The sequence below is a fragment of the Acanthaster planci genome, linkage group LG11, assembly GCF_054643075.1.
Source record: "Acanthaster planci isolate LZ-2023a linkage group LG11, COTS_SCS, whole genome shotgun sequence".
Taxonomy (NCBI): Eukaryota; Metazoa; Echinodermata; class Asteroidea; order Valvatida; family Acanthasteridae; genus Acanthaster; species Acanthaster planci.
The window spans coordinates 2,625,135-2,649,044 of NC_141787.1; the positions used below are offsets into that span (position 1 = coordinate 2,625,135).

The following is a 23,910-nucleotide window of genomic DNA, read 5'->3' on the forward strand; positions in this document are numbered from 1 at the left end:
GTTTTGTACATGTTTTTCTACCTAAGAGTGAGTGAGTAGTCCTCAATTTCGGCTCAAGATTACCATGAGAAGGAAAGAAAAATCAGACTAAATTTTCCCTTTCGTTCTGTTACAAATATACCCAAGAGTCAAAATATTGAGTAATATTTCCATTTTTCCCGTTTGACCTCAAATCACATGACATGCACTTAAAGGAGCAGTTTTTCTGCATGTATTTGAGCCCATTGACTTTGTAAAATTTTAAGCAACCATTATGGTAACTTTGACATCTGTGATCGTTGTTAAAGTTACAGCCAACAAAGACCCTGATACAAGAATTATTCCTGACTGTTAACGTCATGATGGCATCATCTTGTTATGTGTTTAACAACCACCATCTCTAGTTGTTGACTAGGTTCATGACCGTACCATGCACCCATTCGCCTATGTACTGTGCATGCAGTGCCTGCGTGTGATAAACGCAATACACACGTGCTATCACGCACCGGGGCAAAACCCTGCAATACGTGACTGTCTGGCGCTTTAGCATCGATACGATACCTAACAGATTTTCCTTTCTTTATTTTTAACCTAAAAGGGCGTTTATAGATTCGAGGAATGTTTCAATGAGGCTTTTTTTCATACCATCCCCCAACAATTTAGAAGGTGTGGCGAATATTCTTTTTGGAGATAGGCCTCCAGCCTTCTTTATACCGTCTATATGAATGGAGCGTAAAGGATGATTTTTAGAGAAAAAAGGGACAGCGCTTGTCTCATCTGTTTTCTTAGTGTCCTATCTCAGTTTGGAGGGAATGCTTACTAATCCTCCCCAGTTTTCTTCGTCGGCAACGCAATGTGCAACTGTGGAAAAATACAGCACACTGTCCTCAAATATACATGCGTGGTACTAGCAGTGTGACGTCATGCTACTCAGAGCAAAAGCAACGAACCGGCATTTTCCCCCTTCATACTTCTCGCAGCTGCACTTTGTTGTCAAATAGGAAAATGATAATGCAGCACTCCTTTACGCACGTGTTGGTGAACATAGTTCATGGGAGGGCCAGTATGTTGAGAATGCAGCATAACAGTCATCCGTTCTTCATTCCTCGTTGCGAGCACCAACCAATCAGTGTGCTATCTTCACGTGTTATTTGAAAAATAGTTAGCGGTGTGGACATGGAACCTTTCTGCTTGCAATATATATCGGTCGTACGTCACGATGTGTAGCAGCTATAGTCGTATGAAATGGCGGTCCTCCCCATTATGGTCAACAACATTCGTCCTGCTGTGTAAAAGAAAGACATTTAATTTGGTTTTCCGGCTATTTTACAGAGCTTACAGTACAGTTTCAAGACCTCTTTTGGTAAGTCTGCTCCAACAATAATCCCCTTTGGCTTGATCGAAGTGCAGAATTTTCAGTATTAAGCTGACAGAATTATCAGGATCCGACAAAGCGTAGGCCTACCTTAGGAACTTGTCCATGTACACTTTTTACAGTAAAGTATGGCTGTATCCGTTTTATTCACTGTTTTTATTATTTGTATTAATTCTATCTTTTCCTTGATCAATTATTCACCCAGGCCTTCGCCTTGGAAAACAAAGCCGAATTCTATGATTTTGTGCATTTAACTTACGGTGTGAAAAGTGGTGTGTTATTGGTTTTATTAACAGACATTAAACTAAAGACAGTTCGTCTTGGTTTGGTTGGGTTGGGTTGGATTGGGCTTGGCTTGGCTGGACTGGGCTGGGCTTCTTCTTGGTTTGAGTGGATTGGGTTGGGTTAGTGTTTTGACACCACGGGACACCATGCATTGCGAATCATCATAAAAGCTTTTGCTGAGTTGTTCAATTTAAAAACACTACCACTTCGATCAGATTTAGTGCTGAAAAGAAATTGGAATTCTTTCAGAGCGTCAGAACTCGGCCATGAATTTTTCAGCGAGTAACGACTACCGTGGAGATGGTAGAGTCATCCAAAACACCATAATTATGCAACACATTGATAAAGTTACCTTCCAACGTGGAGACGAGGTTCTTGACGTGGGCTGTGGATCAGGAGAAGAGACTAAAACGATAGCAACAAAGGTTAAAAGTGCAACAGGTACACAAGGAAAGTCATAAGAACTTTGTTTTGAGTTGTTTACATGTGTCTGTCTGTCTGTGCTTTGTCTGTAATGTGCGAATTGATTCCCAAATAGGCTCTGTCCACAGAGGTGCACTGGGGAAGGGAAAGTTAGGGTTGGAATCATCTTAGAAATGAAAATATGTAACAGTTGCAATTCTGATCAACCATTATCAAAATAGTTGAAAAAACTGTACAATGAGGTCCCTTAGAATTTTCTTTATCTCCTCTAAAAGAAATAAAGAAAGTGACATATATACAGTAGGGGCCAGCCATTTAGACCCGTCAACAGATTGTTACACGTACGTGTTATTGTAAATAATGCTCTGAAGAATAGTTCCCGTTCACAATTGCGCATTCATGGCACATGGATAAAATATTATCAAATATCAAAATCAACTTTCTGTGTCGTGATGTTATCTGTTAAGGTGTCGATTCTTCGGAAGCAATGATAGCGACGGCTCAAGAAAACAACTCGGCATCCAACATTTGGTATCTTGTCTGGGATGCCAGGACCGTCGGCAACAACCCAGAATGGCGAGACAGATTTGATAAAGTTGTGAGTTTCTTCGTGCTTAACTGGATCCCGTCGGCAGAACAGCCTAAAGCGTTGGAGAGCATCTTGGCCTGCTTGAAAAAGGGAGGAGAGGGGTTGATTCTCACAGGCATTGATCGCAACAACCGCCACTTACTGGTGCATGCTTATGCACACGCTAAGAACCATCCGAAGTGGGGTGTATACATGAAGGTAAATATAGTTTGTAGCCTTTTAAAATCTGTCACCAACATTGTTTCCAAATAACTTGTGTTGGTATCCAGACTATTTCTAGTTTTTGCTTACTTTTTATGTAATTCTGGTTGTTTAATTAAAGACTATTTGAGGGCATTTAGATTGACACCAAGTTGAAGGCAAATGCAAATAGTAATAATTGTGGTAATAATAATAGCAAGATTTATATAGCGCCATTCCGTCTAGATCACGGCGCTGTGCAACACAGGATAATGAAACTATACTGGAAAAGATGCTTTTTAAAGTGTTTTCTGAATGGTGACATTGTGTCCTGTAATCTAATGCTGGATGGTATTGTGTTCCATAGCTTTAGACCAGCAATTATGAAGGCTTTATCCATGGAGGTTTTTCTAGATCTTGGGACAGAGAGGAGCGTGGCGTCATAACTGGATCGAAGACCAGGTCGGGATATATTGAGGTGTATGAGGTTGTGAAGGTATTTAGGAGATGTGCAATTAAGACATTTGAAGACGAGAAGAGCCATCTTGAATAATATTCTATTCCCGACGGGAAGCCAGTGAAGTTCGGTAAGTAATTCAGAAACTGATATACGCCAATCCGCCGTGAATATAATGCGTGCGACCTGGTTTTGTAGCCATTGAAGCCTATCAAGCTCCGACTCGTTGATGCCATGGGACAAAACTAATGCGCGGACTACATTGTGACAAGTTTCAAAATTCGTGAAATGTTACGAAGTTAGAAATGGATGCTGCGGTTGAGGTTTAGAACGTGAGTTGATATTGACATGGGTGAATGAAAATGGACCCCAAGACTGCAGACTGATTGCGGTGGTGGGATGATATTGCCCCCCCCCCCCGTATTTTCAGAGTGAAATGAGGTGAATTGCAGAGACCGTGGTTGGAGGCCACTACCAGAAATTTGGTCTATGAGTCGTTGAATTTGAGCTTGTTGTTTGTCATCCACACCTTCAGATTAACTGAAGTATGTAAATAGACAGTCTAGTAAGTGCAAATGTGATAGATTCCACTTCCTTGGGATTGAAGTTGCAATAGATTTGAGTGTCGTCAGCATATAGATGGAAACTAAGACCATGTTCCCGAATTATGGCTTGTGTAGAAAGTGAAGGCCAGGGACTCTAAACCTGATTTCCGGTATAACAAGGTGCCATAGATACGCACACTGCAGGACTCCTGAGGTAACTGTGGAACCGGGATAGTGTTTTTCCAATCAGGCCAATGGACTTATTAAGCCTGTGTAGAAGGATCTGGCGATCTACAATATCGAAGACGGCACTCAAGTTAAGAAGAACTAGAAACACGCCTTTGGAGCCACCAATCGTCTGCATAATATCTTTTTTTAATGCTAGCTGTGCAGTTTCAGTGATCTAAACGCAGATTGTCAAGATTCTCACAGATTGTGGTCATCCATTTGCATTGCAATGCAAGAAGCAATAACCTTTTCAACGACCTTCGACAGAAAAGGTAAGTTAGACACCCGACGATAACTAGCTAGCTCTTGAGCGTCAAGCGACGGTTTCTTGGGAATAGGAGTGACAGTAGCGTGCTTCACTGAATCTGGAAAGCTACCTGTAGTAATAGATGTTCACAATATGGGTAATTATCGAAAGAAATGAGTCAGCGTTAGCCTTCAGAAGCCAAGTATGAATAATATCAAAACTGCATGATATATTGGCTGAAGATCTAAAATTTGTATGTATGTATGTATGTATGTATGTATACGTTGTATATATATGCAGCTGATTTCAAACATTGATTGCATATTAATCAGCTTCTTGGGCCTGGGCCTAGTTCCATATTGGTGTAAAGTGACTCAAGGTTAAGCCCAAGACGATACGCAGTTATATCAAAGCGCTTTATCGTGTCTATAACAAACAAACAGTGGGAAAGTTTACGGACTGATTATGTAGAGTCGAAAGAGTCAACCCAGGCAAACACTGGCATGATGGGCTGAAAGTTATGTCCCTCTTAACTATAGTACCGTGCATTTTACCAATACCCTCCTGGATATCTCTGTGTTGACATTGTGTATGATCGGCAGTTATGTTGACAATGTACATCGAACTGAGTTCCAATTGTGCGGAATTACCAGCCGAAAAGGCATTTCACTCACACCTTCTTGGGGAGTTTTTATGGAAACCAGGCATTTTGCAGGTTATTAGAGGAGTGTTTTTTTGCAGGACTACGTGTCACCATTGCGTTTGTGGTCACCATCCATCCCAGACACGGTTGAATGGTTAAAGGGGTGTGGGTGTAGCAGCGTGCACTGTGAAATCGCAAGTCGGGATATATCTCTGTCGGAGCTGCAATTCAAATGTAGGTTTGCCACTTTTATTGTTATTTACATGTTTATTTACATGCTCCCTAGCCAGTTCCAAATTCATTGATGTATACACAATTATTTGTGGGTGTAGAAGACATGTATTTTCAGGTTCTCATTATAAATATGCTTTTACATTAAAAGGTTACAGTGCAACAATTTAAAGCAAGGTGTTGGTATTCACACACAAACTTTTCCAGCAAGCAGTATTGTGAAGAGTAAGTAATTCTTTTCTTTTATTTTCCAGTGGCTGCTAAGACTTTATTCGGGTATTTGAGTCTCATACCTTCAGAGGAACAGGAGACATTCCTTGATGATATGTATCGTTGGGCTCTGTCGGTCTTTGCCGACGAAGCCTGGCCTGGACACGTAGTTTATGCTGGTCAGGCGATGGTTATACACGTCCGTAAATAATAGATGAACTTTGCATGCTATACCCCCCACGAATACACTGGCAGTCATCTTTTCGAAAGGACGCGCTGTTGCCAAGGAGATCTTTGATGTGGGTGGTGATAGGGAAACTACATTTAATGATAATAATGATACAAATAATAATAATAAAAATCATTTATAGAGCGCCGGTATCCGCTGCGAACGGCGTTCATGGCGCTAATAAGCAAAGACATCCAATAATGATAATGAAGGAATATTAACCAAATGCCTGTCTATGCAAATATGATTTTAATCTGTCCTTGAATGTGTCAAGTGAGCTCGATTGTCTCACAGTTTCCGGTAAAGAGTTCCAAAGTTTGGGTGCTGCAATCCGAAAGCTTCTCTCCCCCCCAACGATGATATGCCTTAGTTTCCTTGAGTAGATTGTTTTGGCTGACTGCAAACCCCAATGACCTGGGGCATAGAACTAGACAAGATCACCTAAATAAGCTGGAGCATCACCCTGTAAGATCTTAAAGATGATGAGACACAGTTTGTACTGGACTCGTTGTTGGATGGGAAGCCAGTGCAGGTCGGCTAACAAAGGTGTGATGTGGTCTGTTTTCCTTGTACGTGTGATCATTCGTGTGAAGATCCTGCTAGGTGTTTCAAATGTCTAGTCTACCAGCTCCATAGCCCCTTCACGTGCGTCTTCTGGATTTGACAGGTGGAAATAAATGTACAGCACAAGGAATCTTGTTGAGTTTAAGAAACTGAAGAAACAGACAAGCGAGTCTAGTCAAAAGGACAAACTCTATCAGCGACACAAATTCTTAGGTTGTGTAGGACTTCAGCTCTGTACTTGCGGACAGCAGGGAGAGTCCAGAACTGAAGTCCATTGTGCAACTCGTTTGATTAAAAATAGACTAATTCTGGTACTCTGTTGTCCCCAGTAGTTGGCGTTCAACTGATCCGTGTTGCAGTGTGTGGTCAAACACCCCTTGCACTGTTGAAACCGTGGAGTGTGAAGGTATCAGAGCTGCAGCAACTGATTGAAAATGTTTAAAATCTAGATGAGCTGGAGTAGAAGTGAAGTGCTCATTGTGATATATGAATCCTCGGTCACTTGCTGTGTCATGATCACAAGAATTCAGGCTAAAAAAGTTATAGATGTCAATGCAGAGCAGTGTGTGGAGCTGTATCCAAGTGCGCTGCCCACATTCTACAAAATGTAGATGTGTAAAATATAAATGTTTAGAAGCTATTAAAGGAAACAAATCACAAAATCACGTTTTTGAAGAAATTCTGCCCTCGTCAAATAGAACAGGCCTTTACGTGTTAAGGCATTACGCGACTTATTAGACCCCTTTTTTGCAGAGCTGGTCACAAAATGTGCATCAGCATAAAAATTAGCAACGTCCAAAATATAGCTTAAAATTGCAAAACAAAAGCTTCAAATAAGGTTACATGTAATTGAAACCCAAAGGTGCAATTTCAAGGGTTTTATAAAATACTTCTATCTCATGGTCCCTCTTAAGACAAGCCAAGCAGTATTTACTCCCATTTATAAATACCTTATAAGTCAGAGAGTCAAAGAAAGTCAATATATGATGGACTTCCAACGATTGTATTCTAGAATTTTACTTTCATTTTCCAAAACACCCCCGTCCATTTATGGTATACTCCTTGTTCGAGGGTCCAGTCCACTAATTCAAGCCCCATTGAAAATAGTGTAAAATCAGCACCGTTCAGGGCCCAATAGCATGCACGCCGACATCCCTGAGATTTCTGAAACACAAATGAAATTCTTGTCTGGTCACTCATCTTTCAATTTCTTTTCATTTTTTTGTAGGTTAACCAATTACATTTTTAATTATTCACGAAACAAAATCACCCCCCAAAAAGTGATTTTTCCGAAGTCTGACTGCAGCCATTTTTCAAGTGGCAACCCTCAACTTTCTCGGACACTTAGGACCATTTTTCAACCGTAGTTTTTAGCCCTTCTGCCCTCATATGATAGCTCAAAGACCTAGGGAGTTGATCCTGGCAACGATTTACACAATCTCACCATTTTGGGGGCCAAGCAGTCTCCTTTTTCAAAACATACTGTGGGGGTACGTTTAATGCTAATGAGCTGGTCAAAAATTCTCACTTGAATAAGTGGTCTGCACCCTCAAGTAATTACTGGTCATCCAGCGCCCTGATGGCCTTGCACAGATTTTAGTGAAGGAAAAACGCCACACGGGGTCACAGCTAACGACGCACAGAGCCTTACGGGTACTTTATTTTTTGCCTGGCGCTTGAGCTCGCTCAATGCGTTACACATAGGCCTACATAAGCGGCGGTTACCAATTTGTTCTTCGTCTTTTTCTTCCCCATTGTGGAAAATATTCTCACTACACTTTATTCGTTCACCCAAAATTGATCAAGGTAACCGATAATTTGAAATATATTGCCGAAAGACACGTAATGAGTATTGAGTAATACTTAGTGAGAAGATAAATTACCACACTGTGATTGTACCAAGGCCATGTTTTTATCATATAGCTGACACTTTGCCTGTGCCAAAGCATTACCATTAGCGACCAAAAAATAATTTAAATAATGCTTCGCTATTAAACAGGAACTGATAACCGGATAACCCGTAACGGGTCGTGCACAATGTAGCCAATCACAGTGCCCTGTTTTGGGTGATGGGTGACAAGCGAGGTGCAAGTACATGTAGTACAAAAGAATCTCCTAACATGGACGTGTACACAGACTCTTGACCGATCAGAATCTATTAAACTGTCTCGTATCCAGACGCGGGTGCATGATTTATACAGTGGGCATTAGCACTTCTCAGCGTGCATAATCAAATGTTGATACACTGTCAAGTTGTACGGTGTTGTATGGGGATACTTCTAAAGTATTTTATGGGCCATCGCTTAGCTAAAAATGTACTTACTACGTCTATCTTGTAACATGTAATAAATACAGCTCCCAATAAAGATTAGCACCCTCTGCTTTATGGGTAACAGGAGTCCCCGTTATGACCAATTTATTGTAATGGCCTGTTGTTACTTGTTTCCTACAACCAGTTGAAATACACTTCTCAAATGATAATAAAAATTGTAATAAAACAGTAATGAGATGAATAAGAATTGAAGCAGTGCTATTTGCATATCCACCTTATAACTGACATTAGTTTGACTCACAAGGCACTACATCGTATCAACATAACCCCCAAAAGCTGATACGAATTAAATTTTACAAACTGTTCAATATGGCAATACATGTACTTGCTTTTAATGACAAGGAAGTTAAAGGTTATATAAATAACAGGTTAATGGTTACATGAATAACATGCTACAACCTGAAAAACCAGCCAGAATGTGGGGCCAACCGCGCTGCCCCGTAGAAAAACAAAGAAAAACTGAAGATTCAGGGACCCCTGCAGGGGAAATCAGAGTGCAGCAGGAAGAGGGAGGCGGTGGGAAAAATGAGAATAAAATGACCAGAATAGTTTCTAGATTAGCGTGAATGAAACTGCCCGAGCGCGGGGAGCATTGATGACGTTGTTGGACCGCGGATTGTGCGAGCCAATCGGCTACAGGGATGATTTCATCGCTCCGCCCGTAAAAACGATTAAATGTTAATCGTGTATTTATGAATAACTAACTTTCAAGACCAGCTCAGGAGAATGGATGAGACTAATGCCCGAGTCGCTCGTTTAAGACCGGCAAAGCATACCCTTATTGAAAATTATGCTCAGTCAAACGAGACTCAACATTATCTTGCACTCGGTGGAAGTTTTATTGTCAATATCGCTGCACGTTTGGCTTCTACCCCATGCCCTGTGAACCATGACGCATAACCGTTGGAAACCCATATAGGTCATGCTCTTCACAGTTGCAAGTCTAATACTGAATGCTTTTGAGTGGTGTCTCAAACTCAAAAGTCTTAACAAAAATTTGTTTCTCAAACAAAAGATATCTGATCATACTTATGGCCCATCGATGCGAATGAATCAAAAAACACATTCTCATATTTAGTTAAGTTCAATCTTATATCCGCAATATCGGCAGAATTTAGAAATGTTCACCCGCTACTAATTCGTACATTTTATAAAGATTCTTGTAAGATTCTGAAAGCTGCGCATTGTTTGCATGTCACGCCCTTAGACAAAGAATATTCGTAATTGTTTGGTTTCCTACAAGAACGTATATACAGCTCAAACTAATTTATCCGAGTATGCACAACTAACAACCAAAATGACTGACGTGAACTTTGATCTTTAACATTACTGTCTGGCTACACAAAGCAGGTCTGGTCCAACCTTGTACATATGTCACGTTTTTTAAGTCTCGGAACCTTTTACCCACTGAACAACACGAATCTGTGTCAATAAGACTAAAGTCTGTGTGAATTAAAAGGGCATTCACTTTTAACACGGTTGCTTCCTGTTCCTGACAGCTGAAGGGTACATAGTTTGCATCGCACAACATGAAGGTATATAAGTAGTATAATAAAGGGGGTCGCTTGGCACAATCTTGGATCCCCCATACGGCAACGAATACCTTTAAAAAGATTCTCCACGATTCCAAGCCTTTACAGAAATGGTTTTCAACGTGATTGGTGATGCTGCAAGCAGCCTCAACGTGCAGACTGTGCTCCTCTTTGTCGGTATTCTGTTGCTGACTCTCAGTCTCACCTGGATGCGCCATCCACGAAACCTACCCCCAGGCCCGCCAGCATGGCCGCTCATAGGTAACACTCGCGGCCTGAAGAAGGGCCCAATACACCTAGTTCTGGCTGACTGGGCAAGGCAGTACGGGAGTATTATGAGCATTTGGATAGGATCTTGTTTAGTGATAGTTCTGAATGACATCGGTGCCGTCAAAGAAGCTCTGGTCAAGCAGGCAGACTGTTTTTCTGACCGCATAAAGACTGATGATCCACAACATAAAGGTATATTAGTAGTATAGTAAAGGGGGTCGCTTGGCACAATCTTGGATCCCCGTATACCGCAACGAATATTATTTCACATTTTTCACCAGTTCCGCTTCTCTCTCTTTCTCTCTCTCTCTATATATATACACATATATACATATACATACATATACACATATATACATACATATGTACATATATATATATACATATATGTACATATATACATATGTGTGTGTGGCGTGAGTGTATATGAGTTTGTTTCTGCATTCAATTGGGAACCTTGAACAATAGAGGACAATAAGGTACCCGATTGACAGAGGGTCCCCGATTGACAACTGTGTACAAAACATATTGGTGGTCTTGTAAAAAAGTTTAAGTACAAACAAAAGAGGAACAATAGGGGGTCCCCAGTTGCAGGCAAATACACACTTTATTGTGTGTGTATATATATATATATTTATATGATGTCGGTTCATTTCAAGCACCAACGATGGTATGAATATTCAACCTCCTATACTGCAGTACACAACGTTTTAGGGATGCAGATTACCAACCAAAAATTGCGGCGACGATCATGGGGTACAAAGGGAGCTTATGGTTGCAAAACAGGTGGTCGGTAGCAGGCGTGCGCTGCGCTCTGATTATGGACATACCGGGCATGCCAGAAAGTGGTAATCGGCCAGATGTTATAGTTTTGGCAGTTCAAAGTCCTTCTGTGTCCTTCCTCCATGCTGATACTGCATCTACTTGGAAATTCTGCAGGTCAAGCATTCTTCACGGAGGCTCTGTACTAGAAAAGTAGCCAGGTGCTGTTTATTAATACAAGTAAAGAATTTTCTAAGAGCTAACATGTGACCTCGAAGGAGGAAATTGGGTGTCTCCAGTTTGTTAGCCAAAACTAGGACCCGTCATTTTCATCCATCACGTGTAGGCCTGTCAATGGATTGTGTATTTTAGGAATAGACTACACACATCCAGGTTTAAATATTTATTTTTTCCGCGACATTTAATGAACTTCTTGAAGCGAGGATGAAGCATCACCGGGTTTTCATTGTCAAATGTTTTGTAGAAATGGTGTAGATTGTTTATCAGTCGTGCCATGGTGTGACAAAGTTAACAGTTATTTGGAACAACCTGGTTCTCTCTCCTTGGCAAGTAGGTATGCGATATGTCATTTGCTCTTGTAACGTGGAAGTACGGTATAGATGCACAACACATTATTACTGCCCTTTTATGTCTTTGACTGGAGATTGTACAATACATTTTTCAGTATGCATGCACTAATGGAATTTCTTCGTTAATGTTTCTTTGCGGGTTTGTGGTTTACACTTTCCTGTGCCACCTTGCCACCGGCCTGGCCACGCTGCTTAATAATTCAGTTTAAAACTGCCAATAAAAGATAAAAGTCTTGTATTTAGCTTATGCATGTGTATTGTTTAAAAACTGTAGGCCGTACCTTCCGATTAGCATAAAGCCACTCTTAACCCAGGTGCATACCGTCGCCACATTTAGACAGAGCAAACATGCAGTCTCGTGAAAGCTTGACAAATGCAGCTCTGGCGTTCGTCGTGTGCTTGATACACACAATGGCAAACAACAGTTAAAAGGAACCATTTTGGAAAATGTAGGCCTTCTCAATTTCATGATCTTTTTGACAATTTTCCATGCGCATGACGTTCTAGCAATACCGCGCGTACTGTCGTCCCCATCGCCTTTTACCCACAATGCACCACGGTAAACACAGCGTTATGTCATTATGTTTTAGGTGTACTGAAAAGTTCAAAAACATCTTTCTGACGAAACTGCCAAAAGATTTCCCACGATAGTTGTACCAAACTTTTGCGGCTACAGTATTTCCGTCTCTCTTAGATTTGAGGGCTAATTTTAGGAAAAATTTTATTTACCTGTATGGAAAAAAACGGGGCATAAACACAGAACATGAAATACGCTCTTCTGGATTTTCATAACTGTTACAATCTTAAATAATTGTCCCCTACTGCGATCTTTAAAAATATTTTTGAAAATTATGAGGTCTGTAACTCTTCAAAATTACTACAGGGAAGCATTTGTGCGACGAAAACACTTGATGCGTAGGCGTAAAATTCTTTCATAATTTAATACAGTCGGGAAAAGGTTGTAATAATGGAGCATGTTAATAGAGAGGTTAAGTTAAGCGTTTTCCGAGAACGCGTACGTCAACGCGTGCTGGAAGATCCTTGCAGTGCGCGTTGCCGTTCAAGTGCGCGCAAAAGAGTTTAAGTTGCAAAGTTTTTGTTCTTCTACGTAATCTGCACGTTCAACTATGGCAGCAAATGTTGAAGAGATCCCGTATTTGATGAGCGAATATACTAATGCTGATGATGACGACTTAATTTTGTTGGATTATGCCTAAGAGTGAAAGTGCCAAGAGTTCTTTGCACAAAGCTTGACATGAGCATCATGACATAGTGAATATGTAAGACTGTTCTGATTTACCTGTGACCAAGTTAAACAGGTAGCTACTCCACTGGGAATCCCTCCTGAAATCACGTGTTACAATGTTGTTGCTGAGAAGATTGGCGTATCCAAAAAGGTTCGTTGAATATATAATTGAAAATTAAACTTTTTACAAAAAGATAGAGTATTCTAATTCAATGAGCCTAGCTTTTATTGATATGCATATACAAAGCAAAATAATCGATATGGTGGGGAAACTGTACGCAAACTTTAGAAACATGAATAGCTCCGTTTTGTCCAGAATCATCTGTGTTAATAATTAAGATTCCGCTACAATAGAAATTGTCAGATATTAGCAGGCTCTCCGGCCGCCATCCTGAAGAGCTATCAATAATAATCAACACCGTTCAAGACATAATATGGGAAAATAGTGGAGAAAAATTATCCGATCTTCATCAACCCTGGCTGTCTGGTTATTTGGAAGACTTTGCCATGCCATCCACCAGCGTCCGATTCGTCGTTCCAGAATACACCAAAAAGAGATGTACAGGATTTCTTTGTTTTATTTCATTTATTAAATGGCAACCTTACCGGTCATACAACAGACACACATCAGAGGGAATATCAGTGGCGAAGAACAATCTGAAATATGAGTGAATTGTTTTCATCCTATCTCCTCATTATGGCGTCACTCGCTATCCTACCTAATGTCTTTTGTTCGTCATAAAAATACGTCGGTAGAATCCCAATCAAACTGCTTCTAATAAATAACACTCATATATTTTTAGGAATATGACGTTTGATGTGTTTCTTAATTGATTTCATTTTCCTCCAACAGGTATACAATGGTCACAAGAGGACACACGCTCTCAAATACCAGTCGGTTGTCACCGCGAATGGTCTTACTGCCAACATGTTTGGGCCAATGGAAGGGAGATGGCATTATTCAGCCTGGCTAACCAAAAGCAACCAATTGACAAATCTGGAGATGTTCCCTAACCATTCCTAAGGGGAGACATTTTGCCTCTATGGTGATACAGCTTATCCTATCCGTCCACAGCTTATGGGCCATTCAAAGGAGCAACTCTGACAGAGGATTAGCAAATGTTCAATAAGAAAATAAGCAATGTTCGCGAATGTGTCGAGTGGGCCTTTGGGAAGGTTGTGTCTTTATTTGCCTGTGTCGACTTCAAGAAAATAAGATACTCTACAATCCGTTCGCAAAACGTACAAAGTTGCTGTTTTGATGACCAACTGCCACACATCCCAGGATCCCAAATTTCAAATAACTTTGGTGCCAAGCCTCCCACCACTGGAAGAGTATTTGACATAGTGTTGTACTAATAGATTTCCACAAGCATTTGAGTCAAAGCTTTTCACTCAGTGTTCAAATACATAGTGTTTTATTGATGTCCTCTGCAAGGTCCTGGTGTCTATCATCTTATATTCATGGAATAAGCAATAACTATACAGTAAATAATAATATGATTCAACTTAATTAGTCGTCAAACCATTTGGGAAATGTCAGCCAAGTGAAATATACAAATATTCTTAAATATGTGAATAAATTGGATATTCTTGTCAAGTCTAAGTGTCTTGGATTTACTTCATAAGTTGTCGTCTCAAGAATTCCAAAATCACCTTTCTGTCCTCGCTTTCTGCTTCCATCTTCTTTTCCCTTTCCTTTTTCTCAAGCTCAAACTATTGAAGCGTTCTGCGGCCCCCGACCGATCGCTCGGGGGTGGCAGTTCGTCCGCCAATGAAGAGGGAATTAGAGGCCAGACAAAAACAGAAAGCTGGCAGGCACAAGACTTGGGTACTTATAAAATGGCCTGGATTTCCTTAATTTCGGCGTCACCAATGAAAACTGTTTGGACAATATGTGTAAGATGCTACAAATATATGATTCTCAGTGGAGCCATCACCACGTCTCTCCATCCAGTTCTCTAGCAGCTGCAGTCTTTTCCCAAAAAACCTCGGAAGCCCGCCAAACTTCTTCAGTCTCGCCCAAAAGTATAACATTGTAGGCCACTTCCGGCCGACTGCCATGACATCTAGAAAGTACTTTGCAAGTGTGCACGTAGGGCCTTGCTACAATCATGCGTTGCAGACAGGCCCAAGGTTCAAATGTCACATAATTCGCTGATATAACTGGGGAATTTCCAGACCTCTACAGTAGAAATAACAGCAACAACATAAACACTCCATACGGCTCATTTTTATAAAATTTATTTCGGAATATTGATAAGTGTCCACGCTCGTATTTTCTGTCACCATTGCTTGTTAGGCAGCATTATCATGTCCAACGGGAACGTCTGGAGGGAGCGGCGTCGCTTTGGGTTGAGCGCCCTACGAACTCTCGGCATGGGCAAGAGAAGCGTGGAGCACAAAATCAACGAAGAGGCTCGCTATCTCCTGGAGAGCTTTGACGCCCGAAGAGATAAGCCCTTTGACCCCGAGCACGACATCCTAAATGCAGTCTCCAACATCATCTGCATGATTACTTTCGGCTACCGATTCGAGTATTCTGACCCCAAATTTGCTCAACTCATCAAACTGATCAAGACCAACCTATCCAGCTCATCTTTTCTGTCAGTTAGTTTCTTACATTACCTCTTCAACAGGTCTGAACATGTCGAGAGACTTAAAAGGTTTGAAAAAACTGCAGCCTTCATCCAGGGAATCGTTGAGGTTAGTGGCTGCACCATTCGTAAAGAGTACCAAAGTGTGACGTCACTGTGAAACGGAAAGTGCCTTTGAGTACCAAAGTGTGATGTCACTTTGAACCAGAAAGTGTAGTGCAAACGAATGGAGTATGTGTGCGTGTTGGTTAACGCGTTGGTTCTCCCTCTAATGCCTTTTACGCACACACTCGTGCGCTTGACGTAGTCACTTCGGTACTCTATATACAGTTGGCTTGGCAGAATACCATTTGGTCTAGAAGATTATCATTTTGTGCGATTACTAAAATGTTTTGCTAGGAATGTGACTTTGAAATGACATCGTAAGGCATGAGTAATGATGTCAGTATTCACAACAATTCACGACTTTAAAGTCTTGTGTTCCTGCAAAACCAGACAGTTTAAACGATTCTGACTGGTCAAGAGTCGTGTGCACGCGGTTCGCCGCATGCGCACCAAGGCCATATAAGGAGATTCTTTTGGACTACTTGCACAAGAATATATAAAATGGACAGGGGTGTTTGGAAAAATGAAAGTAAAAGTCTAGAGCGAAATCGTTGGAAATTCATCATATATTGATTTCCTTTGACTTTCTGACTGAACAGGTATTTAGGAATGGGGATGAATATGTGCTTGGCCAGTCTTAAACTGACGTTTCAGACCAGCTCAGGAGAATGGACGGGACTAATGCCCTAGCTGCATCGACCAAGCGCATATTTATTCCCCTATTGACATAGAATAACAATTCCTTCAAATTTTCTGCCCGTTAATGGCCCCTACATTCGAAGTCGGAACGGTAATGTTAATGTAGGGAGGGGTAACCAGCATGAATGTTGAAATATCCCTTCTGAGCAGAGAGCCCCCCCCTAATTCTACAGTGACCTTTTCACAAGGCACAGGCGAGCAAGGAGGGGGATCTATAGTGCTCAGATTTGTCAATAACCTACGGTTATATTTGACTTTTCCTGCAATTCTGAAAGGAACACCGACACTCGTTCGACCCTAACGACATCCGGGACATCATCGACATGTATATTTTGGAAATTAGGCAACATGAACAGATGGAGAAAGTCATTGAAGGAGAAGTCGCCTTCCACGAGAAAACAATGTGGCGGGGTATCCGAGACTTCTTCGTGGCAGGCACGGATACTACAACGAACACACTGATGTGGCTGATTCTGTATATGGCTATATATGAAGACGTTCAGAAAAAGGTTGATTTGAAACCATAATTGCTTTAAAACGTATTATACAGTAGTATAGAACCAGGGTGGGTTTTTTAGAAATAGATGTGATTTATGGGCAAAGTTATCCTTAGAAAAAATATGTGATTTAATACACATCTCAGAAGAAAATGAGGTCCCATCTATTTTTTTCTGCTAATGGGCCATGTTGATAAGTTTGATTCTTTGAATTATATTTGCCAGGTACAGAAGGAAATAGATGCCGTCGTTGGATGTGACAGACAGCCAGTGGGTGAAGACAGCAACGAAATGCCGTACACCAACGCAGTACTAATGGAAATGCAGCGTCACAAGCCTGTGACCCCAAATGCTGTACCACATCAGACAAGCTATCAAACGGAGATATTCGGTTATACTGTCCCTGCAAACACCAGTGAGAATGATGTTATATTGTTCGAATAACAACAAAATTTTTTCATTGTTTTTGTCATTTTCAAACAAGAAAACGAAATGCATATCTAAAATATCTAGCATTAGACTTGAGCAAGACTGGATTCGTATTGTTTTCTCTCCGTGTACCACGCGGGCAACATGCGCTGGCAAGCAAAGTATATAGGAGCACACAAGTAGTCTGGTTCCTTGATAACTCATAACCATGCACGCATGCGCACAAATGGTCTTGGCGTCAAGAAGTGTGAGCGGGCAATTGAAAACGCACAGGGGTGCGATTTTGATCATTTTTTCTCAGGTTTTCTACTTTTGTTCATTTTTTTCTTCAGAAATTCCATTAAACCGTTTTTGCTTTTGTTTCTAATCTAAGCGGGATGTTTAGTGCTCTGTAAAAAGACTTTAAAAAATCGTGATTTTTCCTGTGCGCACGAGATTGGCGTATCTAAAGCCAGTCTCCTTTCGTGCTGTTTTATAGCCAAAACAATTTAATGGGAGTTTCTGAAAAAAAAACAACAAAGCCAGAAAACCTCAGAGAAAACGATCAAAATCGCACCACTGTACGTTTTCAATGGCCCACGCATGCTTCTTCCCGCCCAGGCCATTTGTGCGCATGCGTGAATAATTATGAATTTATTAGTAAAAGTCTACGTTGCCACAGGTGTACCCACTCACAGGGCTCTGTTGGTTCCCCCCCCCCCATCATCCTCAAGCTGAGCTGGCGAATATGACCGCCGACCATAACCTTGAACCTCGGGTACGTTGGGTAATGGCAAACCTGTTATATATAGTAAAAGTCTATTCTGCCGGATTCGTTACCCGCTACCGGTCCCTACGTTCAGAGGACGTCTGTAAAACGTCTGGAGACTACATACGGGACGGGAACTAGTCTATCCAATGGTGCCAACTTACCGCATAGGCGCGCTGGTTTATCCAGTTCGTAAGTGTGACGTCAATTCAGTTTAAACCACGCCCACTGCACATAGAGTTCTCCTTACCGTTTTTCTTCAAAACGGGGCAATAGCTTTGCTGAATCCATGTAGAGCCACGGGAGAAAACGGAGTGGCACAAAATCTGATAAACTCAAGAACCTGATCCCAAAAGAGCTGATTGAAGTTGTTCCAATCTGTATTATGTTCTTGGTACGAAGGAGTTTCTGTGCGCTTCAGTTGTGCTATGTGCAAATCAAGTTGAAAGCTACTTCCTATGGAATTCCATATCTGCAGTTGTCCGTCGCGCGTCATCCGTCGCCTCTTGCTTTTTGTTGTGTCCCAATTCCGCCATTTTCCAGTTCCATATATGCAATTTTTCGTTGTCCGTCACCCGTCGTGCGTCGTCAGTCGCGCAACACCTTTCTGAAAATTCAACCACGTGTCTTTCAGGGAAAAATTTCCTCAAAAATGTTCAGGCAAACGTCTCCACAGTACAATTCACTCTTGCCTACTGTAAAAATGTGTTGACTTGTTTTCATGAAATTCTAGAAAGAAATCTGCAAGCCTATACAGACATTCCATTTTTCCTGTCCATTTCACCTTGAAATCCACAAATACTAGACAGCAAATTGTTTTTGTCAATCGTGCTGGGGATAAGTAGCTGTTTATTGAATGTTTGGGGGCAATTATTACTTGGTTTCATTTTCAGAAAATATGACGTGTTGGTTTTTGTGGTTGTGTATGCCATGAGGGATAAGCTAATGAGTACAGGTAGTCCAGCATGTCTCCACTGTTCATGGGGCTAACAAAGTAACATTACTGTTTAAAAGACTTCTGTGTGCCTACGTGCAACTCAAGTCATGTCTAATTTTGAGTATACAGCAGATTTCATCGTCGGTATACCCGCCCTGAAAATAATGTTGAATGAGTTCGTCTCTTATAAAAGATATTAATTAAGGAATCAAACATTGTAAGTAATTTATTATATACATTCAGTTCAAAGTTACTCTTGTGTATTTCCGGGGTATGATCTGCTTATGATCGTGGAAGGACAGACAGGCATGGTGGATCAATCGAACAAGTATGTGAAAAGATCAAGGGTCAAAGTGAAAAATAGCACTTTTGCAAGCGTAACAAAAAAAACCCAAAAACAAAAAATCTCAAAAAAAAAAAAAAAACGCGCGACGGACGACGGCAGATATAAAATGCCACAATTTCCAGTATGTGTAGCTGTTCTACGTGGTATTTGAGGAGCATATTTGAAAAAAGACTTCGGGATAGCAGATGCACCCTTAAATATTTGTTTCATTATGATCAATCTAGCAACTTCTCGACGCTGTTTTAGTCTGTCCCACCCAAGGTTTGTGATCATATCGGTCACACTAGCCTCTCTACTAAAGTTGTTAATAAAGCGTGCTGCACGTCGTTGAACCATTTCGAGCTTATTGATTTATTTAGCCACGAAAGGACCACATGCTATAGTGAAGCGTACTCTAGGTGCGGACGAACGAGTGCTAAATAAGAAGTTGTAGCATCAGGGATTGCTGGGAGAAGTCACGGGATGGGGATTAGGTCATGTATAGCATTTGGTGGAACGAACATACACGTCATTTCTGGCCATTCTGTGGACAATGTACCACCAGTGAGTGTTAATAGTGAAGCGTCTTTTTTGGATCTGACTTCTTGACATTTGGCGTCGTCTGTTTTGCTGCCCTGTAACATGTTGGTACTTTGATGCCTGAAGGGCATAAAACCATATACCTTTACTTTTCCTCTGCAGTTGTCTTTGTGAATCTATGGGCCATTCTACGTGATCCCAAACATTGGAACGACCCAGAGAAGTTTGATCCCACCAGGTTCCTGTCCGGTGACGGCAAGACTGTGAAAAAACCGGAGGCTTTCATTCCATTCAGTTTCGGTATAACCAACAATCCTTGGCTCAACTTGTAAAAAGTTCTCCGTCGCTTTGCGTTTGCTTTGGTACTCACATCTCTCTAATCCCCCACATTATCTTTGGAATTTTTCAGAACCACTCTTATTCATGGGGGATGTGGGAATTACTTTATGGAGTCTTGTGCTCCTTACAAGTGTATGGCTAAATTTTAGCGCTTTTTACACGCTTTTGATTGAAACTAAATCGGTATTAAAACATTGAAATTCCCCTATTATATTGAAAACAAATTGGTGGTGGTGATCACCCCCCCTCCCGAATCTTCCAATGGTCACATTGGTTGCAAATCACACCTGTATTGATTCATCCTGTTGCTTAGTAGACAAAGCTTGAAATCAATGACATTTTTAACCCAGGGCGTAAAAGACTTTTCTTGGAACTATTGAAACAAAGCCATTTAACACATCGCTGCGTTTGTGCAGATATTTTCCCTCCAATGGCCTGAGATTTCCAGCAAAATAATACCTCTCCTCGAAAAGTCACTGCACCATCGAACTTCATATCCCCTGCGTTTTGGCTGCCCTGCAAAACTAATACTTAGCACACATATAAAAAGTTGAAATGCAATGAAAATGTCCTAAAATGTAAATGTAGGCGCAAAAGTCAGAAGGCTTTCGTGTTTTGCTTCCAAACACAGGTCGGCGCATTTGCATTGGAGAGACCCTTGCGAAGATGGAGATGTTTCTTTTCTTTGTCAACCTCCTTCAGCGATTCACATTCTCTTTACCTGCGGGCAAACCACCCCCTTCTCTGGAAGGAATTGTTGGTATCACTCTGGGGCCACATCCATATGAAATTGTTGCCAAAAGGCGCTAAATAACACCTCGGTGGCGTGCATTCTGAGAGAACGGAGGATATCCCTTCACTTTGCGTAGGATCATCCCCCTGACTTTTGTCTAAAGAAGCAAGAGAGTGTACCAGCAAAACAAGAAACCAAACCACAGATGCATTTGACATAACTCCCTGTGGAATTGCCATAACGAGGGCTATACTGTGCCTGTGTGTAATGTTTGTGCTTGCAACAAAAAGTGCTTCCTTGTGTTAGCTTACCACTGCTTTTTGAATTTACAGAGTTCGGCAAGGTTTTGGCAAATTTGATTTAATCATCTGTGAAATGACTTTGACCAAATCAAAAAAGTCTGAAGGTAATTTTTTTTTAGATATGTATACTGCATTAGACTGCATTGGAAAGAGCAAATGGGGTTCTTATACCATAGAGAGTTGTAGCAACTAGATTGGCATCATAATGAAATTAGATATGTTTCGTGAGTGAAAATGTTATTATTCCTAATGGTGCACATTCGAGTTATAGGCGTATAGTTATAGGCGTATAACTTAAGAGTGCTTCCAGCGACTCGTAAATTATTCTGTTATGCTTCTAGGTAGTGCAGCCGAAATAGGGCGTGTAGTTTGACGTATATGATAATAAAAGTAACTGTGTTTCAAGAAACTTTAAATGATTTTTTCCAAAAAAGTGATTGCTGTCAATGAAGACTTTTCACATCATTCACATCAGAAAAAAAAATCATAGTTTGACTTGGTAGATACAGTTCAGTCGCAAACGAATAGTTATGTAGCCATTTCTTTGTTTCAGTTTCGTTTTCTTTGAAGACTACAATTAGCAATCTAATGCTTCCTTTGACATTACAGCATGCTTGGTGGCCATCTTAGCTGTATGTAGATTGGCTGGTGTAAACTTTTTCTCGAAAGTTTTAGATGTTGAGTATTTTCAACCATAGAGGAAATTATTTTTGCTCACCGGTACATAGCGGTCGTATCAAAGTGTCACAAGACAACGAAAACAAAACATCACAATTGCAAACATTAAACAAAGACCTTATACATATACACTTATATGTATGTGTATAATTATCAGTGTATAAAAGAAGTACCTGTAAAGGTGTAATTAAACATCAAGTACAGCCACTGCCATTTTCGCCTAATAAAAAACTCTGCGCTTACATTGTTAGACCATGAAAGATGGGAAGATAATTATTACTCTGAATGTAATTTTTAAAAATGTAAACACAGCTGTCAAAATTGAGGTCTAAAGTTGGAATTGTGAAATATGATAGCTCCAGGTATGAATAATCGTAGTGATTGTTATCCAAGCTTTCGGAAGCCTCATTCCATGGGTGTAAATCCTTGGAACCCCCCCCCCTTTCAAATTTCCATTGCCGTGCAAGTCATCCTTCACAATTTCCCAGTTCCCAGCACAATACGCCGCTGCCTCATTTTAACACTTTGAGAAATGATTAGTCCGGTCAGAATTCCAAATAACTAGCAGATTAGATAGGTTATACCAAATCGAAGAGGATGCCTTTCTTTAGACAGTAGTGTTAGGCCGGCTCTACCTCGTCCTGACACTCACCAATCACTCTTTCAGCCTGCCGCACCAATTTGTTCCTGCGATCTTTATTGTTTATGCTTCGCGGGCATAGCCTTTCCTAATACACTAAAAAGAAATTCCAAACAGTACATAAAATTGAATTATAGATAGTTGTTAATATTGAGGGGTTCACTTTGAATGATTGCGGATTCCTCAGGCAGTACAGACGAGAAATATCTGATCTTAGTGAACTTCCTTTTCATATGTTGGTGTGTTTTCTTGTTTTAATCATATTATTAGACGCGTATTTTCTTCTGATAAAGGTAATTTTGAAAAACAGCTATTGCTGAACAATGTTACCCTGCGTGTTTTCAAATAAATAAATAAATCTTCCAACAATACAACTGACACGATCATGCAACAATAATCTAATACTCAAATCGCGATAACCTTCATGCCCTTCATGCACGCTCAGTCTGCTTAATTCTAAAATTAATCAACACCATGTGTCTATAGATCAAGTTCTAAATAATTACATTCACACTTATCCACAAACTGGTGAATCTGGTTAACAAAAAAAAAATGAACTGGAGCTAGGACGGTAACTTGTTGAACTCTGCTGATGTGAACTGTTAGGCCTAATTCTGAATGAATCTCTGATTCAGCTGAATAAATTTCCAACAAACTGAGTGCAGTCAGTCAGATAATATAGAATCCGGGATATTATGAGAAGCGCTGGTCACGTCCAAAAACGTTGACAAAGAATTATATGTCTGTATGGTTTTGAATGTGCAGTAAAGGTCAAAGTAACCGTAGCAAAACTACATATATCTCTACTGGCTTCTTGTGAATAATAATACAGTTGGTAACTATGTCATTCGTCTACGCAAACTGCCATGCATGAACCAAGTCAGCTATAAATTTCTCAATAGGAAATTAAAGATAGACATTGCTCACCGGGAGATATTCTGTCGGCTTAACGGACGAATTTTCGGCCTGACTCAAAATCTGTAAAATAGATTCTACACAAATTTACTCAACAGAGAGGTCAGTGGCGAATCCAGCAATGACGAAAACGGGATATCGTCAGAACTTTCTGAAGGGTAGGGACGAAATTTTGGTAAACCCGAGCATACGAGGGGCATAATGCTGGTGATAACATGTATCTTTAAACTTATTGTATAACTCCAGTAGGCCTATACTTGTCATAGTATCTTTAGTCTAGATCCGTTACTAGTTTTGGGTTCGATTTTCACTTAAAGGCGCCTTTCCATATGCGTGTCAACACTTGTGCCAATTGGCGTTACGTATCCGTCAAAATCACTCCCGGGGCTATTTCGACGGCCGAACGCAACGCATATAGGGCCTACGTGCTTTATGTTAATGGGTCGAAAAAGTGAAACGCATGATTGCATTCTGTACGTAACGCAACCAAAAAAACCTACATAGGCATA

General features: G+C 40.7%; 2 protein-coding genes and 1 pseudogene across 5 annotated transcripts; all 3 read left to right on the forward strand.

Moving 5' to 3' along the window:
- The first annotated feature begins 1,028 nt into the window (after positions 1-1,028).
- On the forward strand, positions 1,029-8,704 carry LOC110975845 (uncharacterized). Of its 3 annotated transcripts, none has more exons than XM_022228684.2 (5): positions 1,031-1,342; positions 1,919-2,080; positions 2,530-2,849; positions 5,050-5,185; positions 5,437-8,704. In XM_022228684.2, the coding sequence occupies exons 2-5, from the start codon at positions 1,969-1,971 to the stop codon at positions 5,601-5,603; spliced, it is 735 nt and encodes a 244-aa protein (XP_022084376.2). In that variant the 5' UTR covers positions 1,031-1,342; positions 1,919-1,968; the 3' UTR covers positions 5,604-8,704. The 3 variants fall into 3 exon arrangements, with proteins under 3 accessions (XP_086999477.1, XP_022084376.2, XP_022084375.2); XM_022228683.2 differs by having other exon boundaries at positions 1,037-1,342; positions 1,889-2,080; XM_087143351.1 differs by lacking the exon at positions 5,437-8,704 and having other exon boundaries at positions 1,029-1,342; positions 1,889-2,080; positions 3,199-5,184.
- Positions 8,705-9,717: 1,013 nt separating this feature from the next.
- LOC110975828 (cytochrome P450 2U1-like) lies at positions 9,718-22,106 on the forward strand. Of its 2 annotated transcripts, none has more exons than XM_087143350.1 (6): positions 9,718-10,511; positions 15,220-15,623; positions 16,594-16,827; positions 17,041-17,230; positions 17,906-18,001; positions 19,957-20,094. In XM_087143350.1, exons 1-5 carry the CDS (start codon positions 10,160-10,162, stop codon positions 17,959-17,961), a joined length of 1,236 nt encoding a protein of 411 aa, XP_086999476.1. In that variant the 5' UTR covers positions 9,718-10,159; the 3' UTR covers positions 17,962-18,001; positions 19,957-20,094. The 2 variants fall into 2 exon arrangements, with proteins under 2 accessions (XP_086999476.1, XP_086999475.1); XM_087143349.1 differs by lacking the exon at positions 17,906-18,001 and adding an exon at positions 20,765-22,106 and having other exon boundaries at positions 9,743-10,511.
- Positions 10,742-14,517, forward strand: LOC147797248 (uncharacterized; annotated as a pseudogene).
- Positions 22,107-23,910: the final 1,804 nt, after the last annotated feature.